This window comes from Drosophila serrata, unplaced genomic scaffold (assembly GCF_035046125.1).
Source record: "Drosophila serrata isolate PLE 108 unplaced genomic scaffold, ASM3504612v1 contig_2, whole genome shotgun sequence".
Taxonomy (NCBI): Eukaryota; Metazoa; Arthropoda; class Insecta; order Diptera; family Drosophilidae; genus Drosophila; species Drosophila serrata.
Genome location: NW_028256900.1, coordinates 709,744 through 729,551, shown reverse-complemented (window position 1 = coordinate 729,551; position 19,808 = coordinate 709,744). Strand labels below are relative to the sequence as shown.

Sequence of the window (19,808 nt, the reverse complement as noted above, 5' to 3'; positions counted from 1 at the left end):
TCAGAACTGCAGCCATTTGATGTGATATTGTTACCAAGAAAGCCATCTTCCAACGACAACTTGTCAATTGAGCGTTGAGTCAGTCAGTCCATTCAGAGCTCGAAATGGACACGGCTTGAATAGTTATTAATGCTTTTATCTGGGAATTGTGCGATTCGGGGTAAGAAGTCTGTTTTGCCAGCGTTCAATGGCCAGATGGAATGGCAACACCTCCCATGGAAACCGAAATCAAAATTGGCGAATAAAATAAAACACACAATTTGAGATATTTTAACATATTTTCAATACACTTTTTTGTTCGGCTCATATTGGTTTTTGCTTGTACGCTAGTTTTGATAATAATTATATTATAGCTACGATTTAGTTGTATAATTTATTATTGCTTACATGGGCTAGGCTAGTGTAGTTGCAATAGTTTAGTTATTGACAAAATGCGCTAGTTTAAGTTCATATATATGTATATATATAATTCTGTATAGCAAAACCTCATCACAAATTGCATAGCAGACAATTGGGACTAAGCCTAAACGCGATAACAATTTAAGGACTACAATTACAAATACAGTTAATACAATTATGCGGTTCTGGCTTAAACAACTAAAACTTGCTTCGTATACAATAAAAGATGGAGCCAAAGGTTATAGAGCTAATGGATGGGAAAATATCTGCAAGATATGGAGCTCAAATCATTCCTTTCTTCTCCACTAGCTCATTTTCCCCTTGGCTGGAAACAGTTTCTTTTTGGACAAACAGAAAATCAGCTTAAATTCGTTCTGAGATACAAGATACATCTACAATCTATAGCTGTGGTTCGTTCTTGGGAATATATTTACACGAATATACAAGAGAGCCCAGCTGGCGGCTGTGGTGGTGATGGTGGTGATTATGGTGGGTCAGCGGGAATCCCCCTGGGGGCGACTCCTCGTTGAATCCCTCCTAGACCCCATACTTGATGCCATACTCCTGGTAGTGACCCACATGCGGCCGGTAGTGACTGAGGTTGCTCAGCTGTCCCAGCTGACCCAGGTTCCCGCTCAGCGCCGCATGGTGATGATGATGATGATGGTGGCTACTGATCACCGCTGCCGCTGCTGCCGCGGATGCTGCCGCCACGCTGGCCGGTGCCGGTGGACTGGCGGACTGAAGACTGCCCGTGGGACTACCCTGATCCAGTTGGCAGGATTGATTCTGCTCGAAGATCATATCCCGGAAGCCCAAGGCTGAGGTGGGACTGCTGGTCAACTGGGAGCCTCCACCGCCGCCTCCTCCTCCTCCTCCGCCTCCATTATTATTGAGGACACTGTTGTTGTTATTGTTGTTGCTATTCCCATGTCCCGGATGAGTGGGCGTTCCCTGCTGGTTATTATTATTAGAAATAGGCTCCGATGGCGGTGTCTCCGGTGTATACCAGCCCCCGTGCGCTGGTCCATGAGGCGTGGCAATTGTGGTGGGCGAATGACCCGACGATTGGATGCCACCGCCGCCTCCATGGCCACCGGGGGTCAGGGGATGCGAGACATGCGCCACATGGCGCTGCAGCTGCTGAGCATGATGGGCGGCGGCGGCATGGTGGGCATGATGCATCTGGCTGGTGGCCAAATTGTCGTCGTTCAAGTGGTAGGGATAGGCGCTGTGATGGATTCGCGGGTTATACACATTCATCAGGGAGTCCACCGTGAAACCGGCATGCTCCACGCCCCCGCCGGTGGCGGCCAAGTGGTTCATCTGGGCCAGACTATCGTGGCAGGAGTTGAGCATGGCGGCATGCGACACATCCTTGCTGCTCAGGCAGCCCAAATCCATCAGTGGCTCCTTCTTGAAGTGAGCCGCATGGGCGGCCATGTGCTTGGCCTCCAGAATACCATTGGTCATCAGCTTCAATGGCTTCATCTCGGCCAGCTTCTCGTTCATCATGGCCTGTCGCTTAATGGCCTCCTCCTTCTCCCGCATCACATCCTTCTTCTTGAAGCGGCGCCTCCGTCGCAGGAAGGAACCATTGTCAAACATGTTGTACGAGTCCGGATCCAGGGTCCAGTAGGAACCCTTGCCAGGCTTCTTATCATCCCGCGCCACCTTCACGAAGCACTCGTTGAGCGAGAGATTGTGCCGAATGGAGTTTTGCCAGCCCTGCTTGTTGTCCCGATAGTACGGGAATCGCTCCATGATGTACTGATAGATCCCGTTCAGCGTCACCTTCTTGTCCGCCGCATTCTGGATGGCCATGGCGATGAGGGCGATGTACGAGTACGGTGGCTTCACAATCTCCTTGTTCTGATGCGGAGCACCCAGGCCGTAGGCACTGGCCGAGTACGGATACCGGGAGTACTGGTCGTATGCGTAATGTGCCGCCGCCGCTGCAGAGGCACTGCTGGCCGCTGCCACCGCCGAGGCGGAACCATAACCGGCGGCTGTCTGGGCATAATGGCGGGTAAAAGAGTTCTGGTCACTGAATAGCGTATGCATGATGGATGATCTTGCTCTCCTCCGGTTCCGGCGGAACCTGCCTCGTGCTCCTGGTTTACTGGTACTTCTGGTTTCTTTTTTTCTTTTACTTTTTTGTTTGCTTGGAAACACACTTGGGGCAAAGCTCAACTACAATTGCTTCTGATAATATTTGCTTAAACAAGTCGGGCACATAAGTACGGCGGGATATATTTCGTACTCTACATATATATATATTTGTATATATATATGTTTGTGTACTGTACTATATATATTTGTGTGTTTTTTCTGGATATTTCGGGGGGCTAGAGAGATCACAGCGCAGAGCGAGCGCAGAACCGTCCGGAGTAGTAACACGTCTGATACTGAATCTGTGTAACTGAAATAACACGCAGCTCGCTGGGAAGCGACGCACCGGGCAGCGTCGTTGGCGGCGGCAGCGAAATGTATCTGCTGCTGCTGGCAGCCAGTGTGTATCTGTATCTGTGTGCCGCTCGACTGTATCTGTATCTGCAGCCAACCAACGAGGGCTGGCACTCGCAGTCAGTAAGTGAAGCGCCGAGCACGCTCTCTCTCACAGATACAGATGCAGATACAGATACTGTCCGCCGCCGCCATTCATGATTTCTCCTCCTGCTCTCTGCTCTGGCCAAATAGTTGTCCTTTCCCCGTGTGTTTTTGTTGTTCAAACTAATGCTTAAAATACGGCCTAGGCACATGCTCTCTCTCTCTCTCTCCCGCTCTAGCCCATGGCAAACAAGTGAGAAGCGAGCGAGAGGCATACATATACCTAGTTGAGGCACCTGGGAAAAAGCCAACCGTTCAAGTGGGCGACTTTCGGTGGGTGGCGTATGGAAGGGACTTTCCAAAACAAAAAAAAAAACCTACCCTGGCATAAATTAGTGCTCAAAGCTTTTTTTCAATTCCAGCTTAAAGTTCCCTTAAAAAGGAAAGAGAGAAAAGAAGTTCCTTGGTAATTTGCAGTTTGATGGGTTTTATGCCAAGTTTTTGGCCAAGTTAAGGTTGTTTTCCTTTCGAAGGCAAAAGGCATTAAGTATTTTAAAATTTTACTTGGTGGTAACTTCGTTTTTCGTGGAAGAATAAAATAAGAGAGAAAGAGTTTAAATAAGTTACATTTTGAGAAGAGATTAAAAGGAATCAATTATTAAAGTAATTCCTTTGGTAGTATCAATCAAATAAGACTTCTTTTTTGGGAATTTAAATTGATAAAAACTAGAATATTTAAACTTATATTTTTATAAGAAATACTCCCTTATATTAAATAAGATTTAAGGGTAACCTTTGGGTTTTAATATGTAAAACTACATGCATTCCTTACCTAAGAAATTAGAAAAGAAAAATTAAAAAGTAGCATTAATGTATGAGCTACTAAAACAATATAATTTTATATGTTCATTTTCTATAATAATTCATGACCTGTATCAAATTTTTTAATAATTATTTGTCTTAATCGAAAACCAATCTATATTTAATTAAAATTATATATTCTGCAAGCTCCTTGATGCAGGCAATTTAATTAAAACCATTTTTGATAGCTTTTAATATCATATTTCTTATGTAAATATTAAAATACATTATTATTTGTATGCATTTACCAACTGGCAACCCATTCACACACCCGATGAGTTAACAGGGCTAAAACCCACAACAATCAAATAAAGATATAGCCGCGCATAAAAAGTCCTTTCCCTTGCCTGCCTCCATGGGTGTTATTCTTGCATTCCTTTTTTTTCTGCCGACTTTGCCTCTCTTTTTTCTGCTTATTGAAACAATATTTTTTATTGACTTTGTCAGCTTTAAAGTAAATTTTATATGTTTATTTGGGCAAGGGCGAGTGTGTGTGCGTGCGAGTGGCAGAACGGGATAGTCAGCGTGTTTGTCTGGTTATTAGACGCATCGAAAACAAACAAGAGTGTACATATATTCGGTATTTGTTTAATTTAAAAGTATGCTGACTATTTTTTTATTATTATTCATCATTTATCCCTTTGAAGGATGGCGAAAAAACGGCAGACGCTTTGCATGCATTTGCTCACTCACTCACAAGCACACCACCCTCGTGTCTGGGTAATTGATACAAGAATAATATTTGGCTCTATTAACGCAATCGCATTATTTTGACAAATATTTGTATTGTCTTAACATAATTTTTCGCATGCGATCTGTCGAGGGTTGTGGCAGGGAAATGCCAAATGTCGAGAGATGAATCATTGCCATGTGTGTGTCCAGTTATATCCATGTCCTTCGACGAGAGTCGTCCTGCATTTGAAATTCGAATGAGGCGAGTCCCAGGCTCCCAGGCTCCAGCTGCTCCATTTTACGCATTTCATTTGGACTCTCTTTTTTATACCCTTTACAAGGGTATTATAATTATAGTTAGAAGCTTGTAGCGATGTGAAGGAATCCTTTCCGAAACCATAAATCATATATATTCTCTCTCCCTTTTTATATCCTTTGCAAGGGTATTATAATTAAAGTCAGAAGCTTGTAACGATGTGAAGGCGTCATTTCCGACCCCATAAATCATATATATTCTTGATCAGCATCATCTGCAGAATCGATCTAGGCATGTCCGGTCAAAAAATTAATTTTTTTTTTTAATTTTTTCGAAGTTTCAAAAAATGATAAGGGGTTACATCGTTAAAATTTTCAAAAATCGACAAAATTTTGAATTTTTTTAAATTTTAAATTTAGTATGCAGATTTGTAACCTAATAAAAACTAGCACAGAAAAACTTTCCGAATTGAAATTAATGCATTTTTGGCTTAGTTATGAAGGATGCAATGTTGGCATCCTGAAACAACTTGAAAGGGTATACAAAATTCAGCTTCTCGAAATTGGCTTGCTTTCTGGTTTATTATACACTTTTTGTATGTATAAAAATTATCAACTAACTTTATTTATGCTAAATGCACAGCTTGAAGATTCGTATTTAATTTCTAGTGTTCATTTAATTTGGCTTTATAGAGTCTCTTTAAAGGTATTTAAAAAACTACATAAACTATCTTTATAAGCCAAACTTTAATAGGTTTTCTTTTTAATTCATAGTTAACTCCTGAGTTTTAAGCCTTGATAATTTTTATAGTAACTGTCAGAGTATCTCAACTTCGTTCTGCCATACAATTTTCAAAATGCCGCTGCTGATTTAACAAATTTCTGTCTTCGACATCGGCGCCGTGATTGTGATTGTGTGTGTGTGTGTGTGTGTGTGTGTGTGTGTGTGTGTGTGTGTGTGTGCGAGTGGGTGTTAACGTTTTTTTGTGACCAACTGTCTGAGTACGTCTGTGCATTTTTGCACAGTTCATGTTATTCTTACGTAGTTGCCATTGCCTGTCTGTCCCGTCACCAATCCCGATTTCTCGATTTACCCCAGTCCAGGCCATATCCGATATGCCATTCCATTACATTTCAATCTGAAACCATCTCATCCCACACAGCTGTCGCCAACCGGAGTACTCCTTGCATTCCTATCCGTATCCATATCTTTAGTCATCGTCCCACTGCATTTGACCTATCCAAATATTATTTTAGTTTTTCAAAACTGCAACTTAACATTTTTTCCGGGCCAAAATTAAGTGAAAGTCGAAAGCTGGTGTGCTTAATTTTAATATATTCCAGTCAGGGTTTTATTTAAAGGTATCTTTATTGAAACTAACGAAGTAATCTTTATTGAATATGTAAAATATTAAATTCAGTAGCTTAACTTTTTGAAACAAAAAGAAACCTTCGAAAATTTAAGTTCTTTTGACAATGTGTCTTTTTTAAAAAGTATTTAATGACTAAAATGATATTAAAATATATGATAAATACAAACAACTCAAACCTCACCTTAATTAATATTCTTTTTGACGGTTCAAAATACATTAAATTAATTATAATTTGACCAAATAAATAATGTTGATAATGTTTGCCAGAGTTCCTTGAACTTGAGGCCTTGATGGGAGACCGTATTTCAACCCGGCTTTCGCCGCACACAACATGTCAATTTGGCAAACATATTTGCCATATCAAAACGACAACCGTGTCATTATTTTTGGGGTGAACTGTATAGAGTGGGGATACCAGGGGGAGTAGTAGCTTCACCGCTATGTCTCGCCCATTAGCCACGCTCAATTAGATGCAGTCAACGGAGCAGCGATGACATCGGGGAAATGGTGAAGTCTGTCCGAACATGTGGCCATTATTAAATTTTAGCAATTCCCCCCGCTCTCTCCTCTTCTATTTTTTGCCTTTTTTCGGGGCTGTAATCTAAGAATAATATTGATTTTAAAGAGCTGAAGCTGAAGGAGTGGGGGGTGAGGGAGTGCACCTAATCAGACACTTGAACCAAGGATTTGAGCGGCAACAAAAATACGGTTTTTCAGGAAAAACGAAGAAGGAAGAAGGAAACGGCTCCTAAAAATGCTGATAAAGCGGTTTCAATCTTTTTCAAAAAAACACACCACAAACACACACACAGATACGGGGTATCCGGCAGATACAACACGCACACAATCGCACGCGCTCTCTCTCTCTCTCTCTCATTCTCTCTCATGAATATGCAACGGCTATGTGAGAGGGGGTTCCCACGCACTCACACACTCACGAAAAACGTCTGCGCAGCACTGAGAAGGGGGCGTGGCCAGCAGCGAGCGAGATGCAGCTATGGCTGCCTGCATCGCAGCCTCTCTCTCGCACACTGCACTTTCCTGTTTCGTATCCCTCAGATACACAGATACGTAGATACATTTCCCCATCCAGGAAAGTTTTTGCTGGTTTTTCGGGGTGTTTTCGCTCACGGAGTTATGGCTGCAAAATTAAGGGTGCGGGTGTGGGCCAGGGGTGAGGTTGGGGGTGGTGGTGCGGGTGCGGGTACGGGTGAGGGGCAACTATATTGGCCACTCATTAAAATTTATGATTTGTATACAGTTCTGGGCTTATTATGCATACATATATTCCCTATCTTTATTCTCCTGCTCCTTTTTGCCCAGACAATTTACCAGATTAGTTAGTAGACAAACATGGCCAATGCACTTGGGGAAAAAATTGAAGGGGATTTGTTTCAAGAAACACACTAATTATATTCTACTAATTAAATTTATATAATAAATATTTGTAAAATATTTACCACCTAAAGAAAGACATTTTCTACAGATTTAAGTTTGGTTTTAAACAGTTTGAATGTGGGAAAACATTTTAAAAAAATAATTAATCTAATAATCGAATAATATTCATTAATTATTTTTGAATAAAAGCAAGTTAAAGCTATGGTTAAAGCTCTATTAAATAATAATAAAATATACCAAGCAAAAGAGTGGTTCTTAAATCCTTTTATATATAATTTAAAATCCATTTTAACTTTTTTTAAATTGAAACATCCTTTTGCAAAATAAATGCATTCAATAAATCTATTAAACATTAATAATTAACCATCCAAGAATTTATAACATTTTTATAATTTCTATTAAATTTATAATAGCGTTTATAATTTTCAATCAACCTACATTATAAACACGATTTCTCAACTTCGCAATCGTTGTTCCCGTTTAAGGGGTTGGGAAATATCCGCCATTACCTTAATCGTAATCATAATCATGGCGAAAATCTTCCGGTCATAAGCAGCGGAAATTCTAGAGACGGCGCTAAGTCCGGAATCGAGAATCCGGAATCCCAGATTCCTACCTAACCGGATGCTAATCATCGACGCTTAGCGGGAAAAACTTTTTAAGGCATGTTTAGACTTTAATGCGCGCCGCGGGAATTCTTAATGAAATCTCTCCGGGTTTTCCCCCAGATGCTCGAGATTTAGGACTGAATCTTTACGAGATACTTTACCTGACCGAAGGTGTGTCGGCTACTGTTCAATGTGTCCGGTCTTTTGGTTTTTCCCCCCCTTTTTCCGTAATGATGATTATGATGATGATTCCACACGCGTGTCCTGCGGTTTCTGTGGCTTATTTGCGGTTTACAGTTTTGAATTTTTATGGCTTACAACCCGCTGGGAAGTGGGAGTTCCTGCGGCTGCCACTGCTGCTGGGTTTCTGGGTTTGGTTTGCTAAGGCGACCTGGGAGGGTGGCCGAGGTGTGGATCTTTTGGCTAAGTGATGAGCTGCCGCTGGGTTTCCGGGAAGTGACCTGTCCGGCAAGCTAATGAAGGACACTCTGAAGGTTCCCTGATGGGAGGAGGTTCAATATAGATGTTATTAGGTAGATATTGGGGTGTAAATAGGTCAAGGTGTTTTATGAATATAGTTTTATAAATATTTAAGGAATGCAAACCTTTTAGAAATTTAATTTAACATTTAAGTAGTTACGTTTTATTTACCCCAGACACTGACATATTTAAATCACTGACATTTTGAAATCACCCTCCGCCATTCCGTTCCATAAATCTCAGCCCACATTATGCCGCATTACCTGGGCCAACTCTTAAATTCATTCATAAAACACCTTCTCAAACCCGATCTCAATCCCGAAACCAATCCGGTCTCCAATGCCTTGGCCATTAAGAGTTTGTAACTCGTAACTCGTATCTACTGCTGCTGCTGCTGCTGGTCTAATGTTTATTTAATAAATATTCCCTGCCATGTTATTGCAACAAGACTTTTGTTTATTTATATGAGAAATACGCGCGACATACTCGAGACGTTGTCGATATGTAGAGGGGAACCCAAAAATAAAAAGGGGGCGTAGCTTTAGTACAGGAAAATTCGCAATGGGGAAAACTCTTTGAATTTTTTTGGGGAAAATCTACATCTATATGTTATTGTCCGAGCCATTCGGCATGCCTGTTGTTTCGTCTATAAAAACAATCGGCAGCTGCTGGTGGAAATCCTTGCGAAAAATGTTTTTAATTTTCGCATAAATTTAAAGTAAATAAAAGTGCAACAAACGGTTTTTAAAAAATTTCTTGTTTATTTTAACGCAAAGAAAAATGTTTCATTCTCTCTGGGTGTGTGTGCTCTGCGCAAAAATAAAAATGTTCAAATCATTTTATTTATTTATTTATTTATGCAGGCTGTGCATCTTCGATTTGGTTTTTCGTTTCGTTTCGTTGCGAGTCCTGCAGGCTCTCTCATCGCATGGCATGTCCTGGTTGGGATAAAGGCAGGCTCCTACCAATCGTATGTTTACTTGACGCGCAAATCCTCTTACGACGGTACACTGTCCAGTGTCCCTGGGTCCTTGGTCCTCGTTGCTCGGTCCTCGGTCCTCGGTCCTCGGTCCTGTGTCCCTTTTTGTGGTTTTCGGTCGGTTTCGCTTTGCAGTTCGATTCGAGGCGGAACGAAACGAACAATTGCATGTTTTGATTGCCGCCTGCAATTGTCCTGTTCGTCTCGGTCCAGCCTGAGCCTGGGACCTGGCCTCGTCCTGGCTGTGCGCACTGTGCACTTGTGACAATATTTTCATAATTTTTGCATCTTTTTTCCGCCAACATCATCGCCAACGGTAGGTGCGCGTGTAAACATTAACTTTTCAAGAAGATTTAATCCCGATTATCCTTTGACTGTGAAATTTTTCACTCAAAAACTTTGCTTGCTAGCCGGGCCTTGTGTTTGTCTTTGGCTTTTCGGCTGAGACTCCGTCGACTTCCAATCCTTGAATCCCTTTTTTTTCTCGTTCTCTCTGTCCTTTGGCAGCTTTGTCCCTGCGAATCCCCGGATTGTCCAGCGTCTGCGTCCTGCGAGGCAGAGAGATAATGATCAGGCGGCGACGACTTCTTGATGCGATTGCTGCTGCCTTTTCGCCTCGCAGGACAATGGCTACGAGTCGAGTCGCAGGAAGAATCTTACCTCTCCTCGATTTGACTCTGGGCAGGATTTTAATTTGCCCATAAAGGTGAGACAATTAACAGAATAATTGGATTGTTCATCTGCAGGACAATGAGGTTGGTCGGTCGGGGAGAGTAAAGGATATTCAATGGGTCATCTCTTAAGCTGATTAGCTCCTCAATGGGACAGGAATTGTTGTCCACTTTTGTGGCTCAATTAACTTGTCGTTATCTGTGGTTTCTGTTTTATTGGCTTGTTTAAAATTATGGGAAATGGGCTTTGTTACAAATACAGATAGGAATTACTCCTTCAAGATACTATTGCAACATTTTTAACTAGCAAATGTAAAAACTTGAGTGTGTTAAGCATGGCATAAGGAATATTTTATAGTTTTTTCTTTAGCCAATATTTATTTATTTGAAACAAAACTTGCACTGACTGTAATTTTTAACGTACATTAATTCATTTACAACTAGCATTGCATTATATATCAAAACATTTAAAGTTTTTGATCATTTCAAAAGAAAAAAAGCAGAACCAGAAGACCCCCGTTGTCAATTGCTTCATCATAATATTTAAAAAGATTCATTTTCTAAATGTTTAAAATCTGCGCGCTTCTTCGATAACTTATTAAATCGATGCAACTCCTAGAGCTAATCTATGGCGCCCCACAGCGGATACCTCCTTAGAACAACGTCAGATGGCGCCATTGGGCTGTGTATTTTTACATGTAAGTCTGCCAGTGCTGCCAGTTAAATGGCTGTGATCGTTGAGTACTGCCACAAAATGTGAACATATGAATGTGAAATGTAAAAATGAACATATCTGGAAAGGAGCCACCTGTGGTTTGGTGAAGAAAACACCGATGATAAACTTAAACAATTATTAATTATATTTTAAAAATTTAAGTCAGAAGCTTAAAACTCACTGAAAAAGTCATTTCCGACTCTATAAATCATATATATTCTTGATCAGCATCAACAGCTGAGTTGATCTAGCTATGTCCGATCAAAATATAAATTTTCAAAATTTTTTTCAAAAATTTAAAAATTTTATAAGGGGGTCGTTAAAATGTTTAAAAATTGGAAATTTTTTTAATTTTTAAAAATTTTACATTAAGTATGCAGATTTAATAATCTAATAAAAACTAGCATATGACCGCTTTCCGAATTCAAATAAAAGTCTTTTTGACTTAGTTATGCGATTTTAAACTTTGATTTTTCGAAAAAATTGTCATAGAAAGATATCGTTTTAAAGAATGCATATATTTTAATGCATATTTTTAATTTAATATATATATTTCAGAATATAGTTTTTCACCTTCATTTTGATTTAAACATATTTCAAGGCAAATTTGTTTCCTTGGTAAATACGTTGTATAATAAATAATAAAAGTCGACGCAATAATTTTATTGTTATATTTCATATATTATTTAACTCGAAACTTCGCTGCGAGGCATGTCTTGTTTATAAATAATTTGTTTTTATTGCTACGCGTACAATGGAGAGTTTCCCCCACTTAGCACTAAGCTCTACTTAAGTCCTAATTTAACGCGATTATGTGTGTGTGTCCTTTGAGGTAATGAAACATTATAGGGCCTTTGATGCCTAGTACTTGAGGGCCTCATAGTATCCCCCACCTCCGCCGCCTCCATTCAAAGCCACCGAAGTGGGCGGCGGTGTGATGGGCGGCAGGTAAACCGGTTTCCGGTCAATGGGCGAATGCGCATGGTCGATGACATGGTTGCCACCGGACTGCGATGGCGGCGGCGTCATGGAACCATGACTCTGGTGGAGCGAACCATGGTGCTGCTGCTGCTGCTGATGCTGGTGATGCTGCTGGTGGTGCTGCTGATGATGATGATGCTGCTGGATGCTGGACAGTCCGGGCAGCTGCTGCAGCGAGATTGAGCGGAGACCTGAGAGAAAATAAAAAAAAGAAAACGAATTAAACTCGCAGTTCTTCTCATTTTATGGACAAGCGCTAAAATTCACACTGCGCCACGACGGCGGCGGCATCTATAAAAAAAGGGAGGATCGAGTGCGGCATAGATTACCATATGTTGTGTTTCCCCCTCTCCGTAATCCGAGCTGTGAAACGTCAGCAATTAAATTACCCTGATTGACGCGAACACCCAGGAACATAACGATTCCCACTCCTCCCATGCCCTAATCCTCTCAAGTGGTTACACGGTGAAAAAAGTAAGATCTACTGCTTAATTTCTTTAAATTTGATGATGATTCTAATTAATTATTATGCTTAAGATGTCAAGGAATCTTGAAAACGAAAAACTAATACAGTTCTTATTTAAATCTGACACTAAAACTGGATTTCTTCTCTAGATTTCTTTCTCTATCTAGATTCTACTTTGTTATTTACTAATACCCGTACTACCCCCTTCTTTTTGCCAGTGCATCTCAACCCTCATCTCTTTCTAGAGGAGCCGCTCACTTACCATTGTCCAGGCTGCTGGCACTTGTTGCATAGGAGTAGCCCGCGGCCACGAGACTGGCGGTTGGTGCATAATCGCTTTGAAGCGCCGCCGAACCCAGCGGAGAACTGGAGGAGCCCGTCACCGAGGGGGCCATCCCAAGGGCAGAGTGGGCCAGCGGTGGCGTGGCCGAGGAGCCATTCAGATTGCCGCCAGCGGTCAGGCAGGATATGTTGGAGTACTGTGGCAAAGAGCCAACGACGCCCATCGAAGACGATCCACTATGGGCTACATGACCGTTCCAGGCATCTCCAAAGCCCTGGACACTGCCCGGGGAGACGCCACTGACTCCAGCCGAACTGTAGTCATAGCTGCCGTAAGCAGGCGAGGCATAGAAGTTGGCATTGTCCTGGAAGGATATAGAATTATTAGTTATTCCGGTGCTTAAGGGAAGTTAATCTTCGTCTTACCATTCCCGCATCCCCGTAGCTTCCGGCAAAGTAACCATTGGCATGACCCCCATACGCCTTGACCTTGATCTTGGAGCGATAGCCCCTGGGCCTGCGCCTCAGGCTGCCCTCGTCCTCGAAGAGATGTGCCGAGTTCTCGTCAATGGTCCAGTAGTTACCCTTTCCCGGTTTGCCCACGCCCATGCCCTTGGGCAGCTTCTTGAAGCACTCGTTCAGGCTGAGATTATGACGCACCGAGTTCTTCCAGCCCACATAGGGTCCGCGGAAGAATTCATAGCTGCAGGTAGAAAAAGTTACATTTTAGAAGGATTTTTTAATAGAAAAATAAGTGAAAGTACTCTTAATTAATATTCAATATGATTAATGATTTAATATTATCATTTATATTGCCATAATTTCTTTCTCTGTTCTGCCAAAGACGAAAATGAAGTTGATTATTTATTTGGCTGCGCTGGCGAAACTCAATTAAAACCTTTTTATTTTTTGGACGATCGGAGACTGGCGACAAAAAAACCAACCATGTCAGCTTAAAAGCCCCTCACGCATCGCCACTTTGCCACTTCACCCCCTCGATGCCACCGATTCCCTCTGGTTAAAGCTCAAGTGGATCCCCGTCTCGTCGCCGAAATCGAAGTCCAAACAAACCGCCGCGAAATCTGAGCTATCTGAAGGATGCGCATGCGTTTCGTTTCGGGTTTTCATGTTGGCTAAATAATATCGGATGCAAGTAAATAAAGGCCACAGCCATACATATATATTTTTTTGTTGTAGCTACGGAACTAGATATGGCTGAGCCACCAGGTTTGGATGACGATGGAGCCACTTGGCGACATCCGAGATGCCGCCCCTATTTATTGGATTAAATAATGGTTCAAGGGGGGTTTCTTGGCACGGATTATACGGAAATATTTTTGGTATTTCTATTAACTATTATTTATAAGTTGGATATGAGTTTGAAGGTTATTTTTAATATTTATATATCTATATTTATATTTATATATTGATACATAATCTTTAGATCTGGTAACCTCAGTATAGTCATTTTTTAAAGTAAATATAGTTTATGGCATAGATAAGATAATTGTTTTTGGTGCTTTTGATAAATATTTCAAGTTCTGTTTTAAATCCCTAATTTTTCACACTATATAAGTCCTCCAAAAAATATAAAGTATATAAAACCACCTCGATTACCTCTTCTGCAAATAGGCATAGATCTCAGAGAGCGTCAGCTTGCCGGTGGGCGACTCCTTGATGGCATGTCCAATCATATTGATATAGCTAAGGGCGGGCTTTTCGGGCCTTCGAGTGCCCGACTTCTTGGTGGTGTCCGGTGTACTGATTGCATCCTGATTACCCGAACCAGATCCTCCGCCTGTGCCTCCTGCCTTGCTGCCCTGCTGCTGCTGCTGCTGATTGTGACTGAGCGGCGAGGAATCGGATCCATTGAGTGACTTGGCGGGCGAGGAGCTAGAACTGGAGTAGTTCACTCCATGCGAGGACATTCCATGGGCATTGCTGATCACCTGGCTGGGCGAGGTGGAGATACGTGGCAGGTAGGCCACTCCTCCGCTGGGCGAATGCTGGAGCGGCACTTGCTGCTGTTGCTGCGGAGTCCCCTGCTGCTGCTGCTCCACCTGAGCCTCGTGGCTGGTCAGGAGCTGATAGTCATTGGCACTGAGAATGGTGTTATTCGAGCAGTACTTGATGGTGGATGCATACTGATGGTTCATGGGCTGCAGTTGCACCTGCAGGGGCTGCACCTTGGAGGAGGCCGAGCTGGTGGTCACATACTGCAGATCCTGGGGCTGCAGGTCCTGTGCCGTGGGTGTCTTGGAGCTGGACTGCGGCGAGACGGGTCCATAGGGCGGAATGGGACTCGAGGAGGCCGGCGGAGTGCCCATGCTGTGCAAGGCACTCAAGCTGTAATGCTGAGCCGCCGACACAGGTGTGGCCGTGGGAGTGACTTCCATGTAGTGCTTCAGCTCCATATACGCAATGTTTGGCTTCTCGTCCACCAGCTCTGTGGGCGACTCACTGCCCCCCATTGTCTGGTAATTGCCACCGACCAGCAGGCCATTCCCCGTGCGATACAAGTGCCCACTGTGCGGATGGGAGTGTGGATGTCCATGGGGAAGGCCATGAGGATGTGGGTGGGGATGTGGATGCGGATGGGGGTGGCCAAAATGGGGGTGGTAGTAGCCACCGCCTCCGCCTCCAGAGCCGCCCAACTGATCCACCGACATTAGAGAGCGTTCCGATACCTCTTCACTCTTGATCATCTTTCACTGGAGTATTTTGTTTTTTAATGGCACAAACTTTGAGAAATATTTTAAATATCTCCTTTTTATAATTTGTATATGTTTTTGATATTTATTGATCAATTTAGTTTCACTATTTATGTTTATAAATTGATTAGAACTTTTAGAAATATTTTGAATATTTTTATAATAAGATATATGTTTTGTGATTTATAAAAGTATCTTTTGGATATTTGTATATCTTTATATCTCTTTCAGTGAGTTTTTCTTTTTCTTTGTGTAACACAGCTTGAATAATTATTTTAAATATTTTTTCCAACTCTTTAATTTGTTTTCTTTTTCTATCGAATCACTTTGTTTCTTGTTTTAAATTTTAATTAACAATTCCGTAGCTTTGAAGTTAAGCTTTTAAAAATCATATTTAAATTCCTTATTGTATTATATTAATATTCGTTTGACTCGCAACTTTTCCGGCGGATATGGGTTTTAATTTTGTAACCAACTGGAGGACCACACCGCTTGGCTATTCTCGCTCGACTGATTGCTCCTGGAGCAAGAGTCTCTGGCGCTGCCACGATCCCATCCGATGCGATCCACTTGAGTTGCTATCGGCTGGGAATTCTTTTTTTAGTGCGCCTACGATCGCCGCTCTCTCCGATGTCTCCCCATATGTACATATGTATATATATTTTTAAATATATATATATATCGGGGATGTCGATGGGTTTGCTCTCTTTTTTCTCGCCGCCAATTGGCTCGTCACAGAGGTTTTCTTCTCTCCGGGAAAATGCAAATGATATGGAATTCTCCATTTCGCAGATCTCTGATTTGAACTGCGGCTATTGAAGATACGCACAGGTATGCCTGGAATCTAGGGAAATCATTGGAAAGTCGAGATCTCAGTGGATTACTGTTTCTTATAGGAAAGTAACCCTAAAGTTCCAGTACAATAGGAAGTTACTTTTGGTTATAGAAAAATAGCAAAGATAGGGTTTACTTATAGGGATTTCTACGTTTAATGTTTTTACTTAAAATAAGAGATAGTACAGTTTAATATATTTTTATTATTATATGTATTTATATTAATATTTTCATTCCCAATTAAATATTTTCAGCTACTCGAATTTAATCCTTAAAAACCCCCTATCTGTTAATTATCAACCAAAACATCGCAGTAACATGGTTTTTCCCACTTGTAAGTATTTGTAAATAATAAATTCATATTATTTTCATTTAGTAAATAATTTTCGCAGCTTCAAAGCAGAACTTTTGGCACATTCAAAACTGTTATTTGTAAATATTTGGTAAACCAAAAAGTGCAATATTGGATTCAAATTGTGGGGAAGTACTTAAATCAATTTCCCCTCCTATTTACACCTCCTTGACCCCAAATACCTCGGTTCGGATCGGAACCCACTCATTACTGACTCATTATGGCTGTTATTTCCGAGCAGAACGATGCCATCTCCTCCCCCGCTGGGACAACGTTGCGTCCCTGGCCAGTCAACAGTTAATAAATAGTCAAAAACAGAGCAAGATCCTCGGAAGGCGAACCCGCAATTAGCCCCAATGAATTAGCGTTTCTCTGGAAAACCGAGGAAAGAAAAAGAAGAGAAAAAGGAAGCTGCCGTTGCTGGAGGCGGCGTTCGGATTTCGAAACGAGCTGTTAATTGATTTAGTCGTTGCCTGGCACGGATCCGGACCAAGATCTGGAGCGGGAGCTGGTGCGGACTGCGGCTGGAGAGCGGAGACCTGAGTGCCGCCATTGCTGTCAGCACTACGTCGACTCGGAGGCGACCGTGACGGCAACGGAAACAAGGGTGGAGAACTCAGGGGGAGCAGCAAAGACAACAAAATAATAATAAATTTAAACTATTTACATTCAAAATAATAATAACAATAATAATACAAAATTGAATTAGTGTATTAAATAACATATTCATTTCTATATCCTTACTGGGTACTACATTTTCAGTCATATGTTAAAAAAGAAAGTGAAGGAGTCATTTCCGACCCTATATTCCATATATATTCTTCATCAGAATCAACAGGCCAGTCGATCTAGACTTGTCCGGATGAAATATAAATTTTTAAAAATTTTTCGAAAATTTCAAAATTTTATAAGGGGTTACATCATTAAAATTTTCATAAATTGATAAAAATTTCTATTTTCTTAAATATCAAAATTAGAATGCAAATTTATTAACCTAATCAAAACTAACATAGAACAGCTTTCCGATTTGAAATTAAATAATTTTTGGCTTAGTTATGCATTTTTTAAACATTGATTTGTACAAAAAATGATCATATAAAATGAAAATAGATTTATCTATCTAATAAATTAATTTTTTTATTTCAAGTCCATTGTAAGGTATATATATTTTTATATTATATATTCAAATTTATATTTAATAACTAATTGTTAAAATAGACCCCCATCTACGCCTCTGAACTGAGACGATGGCGACGATGTGATCCCTCTCGTTCTGGCCCTCTGGCGCTGCTTGCTCTCTCCCTTTCTCTCTTGGGGCAACGTTTCAATTCGATTTGGGGATCCGAAAAGCGAAACGAGAATCGAAAAGAACCGAAGAAGAAGATACACAGGGGAGCGCACTGAGAGATACAGAGATACATTTTGTGGGAGGGACACACGGGGGCGGAGTTTTGTTTACATTTCACGAAATTCTATTTGTCGACGGCGGCGGGCACTGATTGAGAAAACCCAAAGCGGGGGGGAGCAGGGAGCAAGGAGGAAAAGCAAAGAAAATTCCGTTCCGTTCGCCGGCTACACTTTTATTTTATTATTTTCCTATTTTGTTGGCCTGTCTTGAAAGATATTTTAATTTCATCCGCCATATATCAAGCCACTCGCCATTTTCTGCGAATTTCCCAGAAGCATTTCCATTCCATGGGGTTTCGGGTTTTCCAAATTTCCCCACAGCATTCCACTCTCTTTAGTAATTTTCAATTTGGCATACAGATATTTTTCACTTTTGGCCATTTTTCTTGAGGCTTCTGCGGTTTGGAGGCCATAAATTAATTTTTCTTTTGATTATTATTACTTCTCCTTATTCGTTTCGTTTTCTTTAATTTTTGTCTGCTTCTTTTTATTTTTATATTCGATTTTCCTGCTGCTTTTGTTTTCAGGAATTTTCGCAGTGAGTGAGGAATAAATTAAACAGGCCCCGAACAATAGCTCACAAGACCCTGAAAATGGCGGGAAATTTATTAATTGTTCTGTTCTGGAATGGTTTTCTGAGAAATCGACTTTAACAAAATGATTTAGACCTCAATGTGATTTATTATGGGATTATATTGTAAATATTATTAATGTTTTCTTGTGGTTAAATAAGGTTTATAAGCTAGGAGTAAGTTTTGAAAGGTTAATTACTCAATTAAAGTTACTTGAACCATTCATTTGGATTTATTTCCAAAATGTATTTCCTCTAGGAAACAGTTTCAAGGCTAAATAAAACGTAAAATCGTAAAAATTGGCCACAAAATCAATCAACATTTTCCATCCGCAATTTGATTTGTGTAGGGCTTACACTATAGTAAACTATAAACGGAATATTTATTGGAAATTCTGATCAAAGATACAGTCTGCTGCGATATTTTGACAGTTTCCGTTTCAGCAGAAATGTTTGCCAAGAAATTTTTCCCATCCGATATCCAAGATAGAATTTATAATTTTGCATTTTCCGGTACGACATCTTGTCTTTATAGCCAACCGAATTATTTATAGACGATGTCCGAGCAATGCACTGGCCACACACGCAGAGTGCGTCATCCTTAACTGGGTCAACAGTTCCGGCCAGATTCGATCGAAATCCATGGTCCATGGTCCATAACCTATGCAGAAATCTTTGGCCAGACTGAGGAGAGAGATCCATAAACATAGCCAAGGGAATTCCCAAACAAAAGCCGTCATCGCTTTCAAGTTCAGATAATCATAATAAAGATAAGTTGGCATAGAGACGGGCAGAGCTTCTTCTTGTTTTGCTTTTAATTTTAATGTTAATGTTATTAAATGGCCGAAAATTGTTTACTACTCTCTCTATGCGTGATGTTTGTAAACAAAATTATGTATACGACGCGTTGAGCCGGCCGATCTCTCCATCTCCATCCCGATTCCATCCCAGTTCCCATTGATGGTGTTGCGGTGATCCTGGAGAGAGCAGGCGAGGCAGAGGCAGTGGCAGAGGCATTGGCCATTGTTTAAACTGTAGTTTTAATAAACATTTAACAATTAAACGCTGTACTCTAAACACACGATCACGATCAACCACCACCACCGACGACTTGTTGTTGTATACAAGAAGAAGCCGCCGCATTTGGATTTGTTTTTGCACACTGACCTACAACAACTGGTAAAAGCAAACAATTGCACCTAATACCGCCTGCCACGCCCCCGCTTATTAAACAGTCACCCCC

The 19,808-nt window shown here is 41.1% G+C and overlaps 2 protein-coding genes across 2 annotated transcripts; both read right to left on the bottom strand.

The window, feature by feature from the left end:
- Positions 1 to 259: 259 nt before the first annotated feature.
- Positions 260 to 2,938, bottom strand: croc (forkhead box protein crocodile). The gene has a single exon (XM_020961922.2). The coding sequence runs from the start codon at positions 2,461 to 2,463 to the stop codon at positions 937 to 939; it is 1,527 nt and encodes a 508-aa protein (XP_020817581.2). The 5' UTR covers positions 2,464 to 2,938; the 3' UTR covers positions 260 to 936.
- An 8,719-nt stretch (positions 2,939 to 11,657) lies between these two features.
- On the bottom strand, positions 11,658 to 15,913 carry bin (biniou). Its single transcript, XM_020961953.2, has 4 exons — positions 14,308 to 15,913; positions 13,117 to 13,393; positions 12,671 to 13,055; positions 11,658 to 12,133 (listed from the first exon to the last, which is right to left on the bottom strand). The coding sequence occupies exons 1-4, from the start codon at positions 15,393 to 15,395 to the stop codon at positions 11,823 to 11,825; spliced, it is 2,061 nt and encodes a 686-aa protein (XP_020817612.2). The 5' UTR covers positions 15,396 to 15,913; the 3' UTR covers positions 11,658 to 11,822.
- Between the last annotated feature and the right edge of the window lie 3,895 nt (positions 15,914 to 19,808).

Bases quoted from the DNA above. Each gene is read 5' to 3' on its own strand.
- croc (XM_020961922.2), bottom strand. From the start codon at position 2,463: ATGCATACGCTATTCAGTGACCAGAACTCTTTTACCCGCCATTATGCC.
- bin (XM_020961953.2), bottom strand. From the start codon at position 15,395: ATGATCAAGAGTGAAGAGGTATCGGAACGCTCTCTAATGTCGGTGGAT. The intron at 13,394-14,307 runs GTAATCGAGGTG...TTCTACCTGCAG, and splicing joins TATGCCTATTTGCAGAAGAG to CTATGAATTCTTCCGCGGAC. The intron at 13,056-13,116 runs GTAAGACGAAGA...ATATCCTTCCAG, and splicing joins GCTACGGGGATGCGGGAATG to GACAATGCCAACTTCTATGC.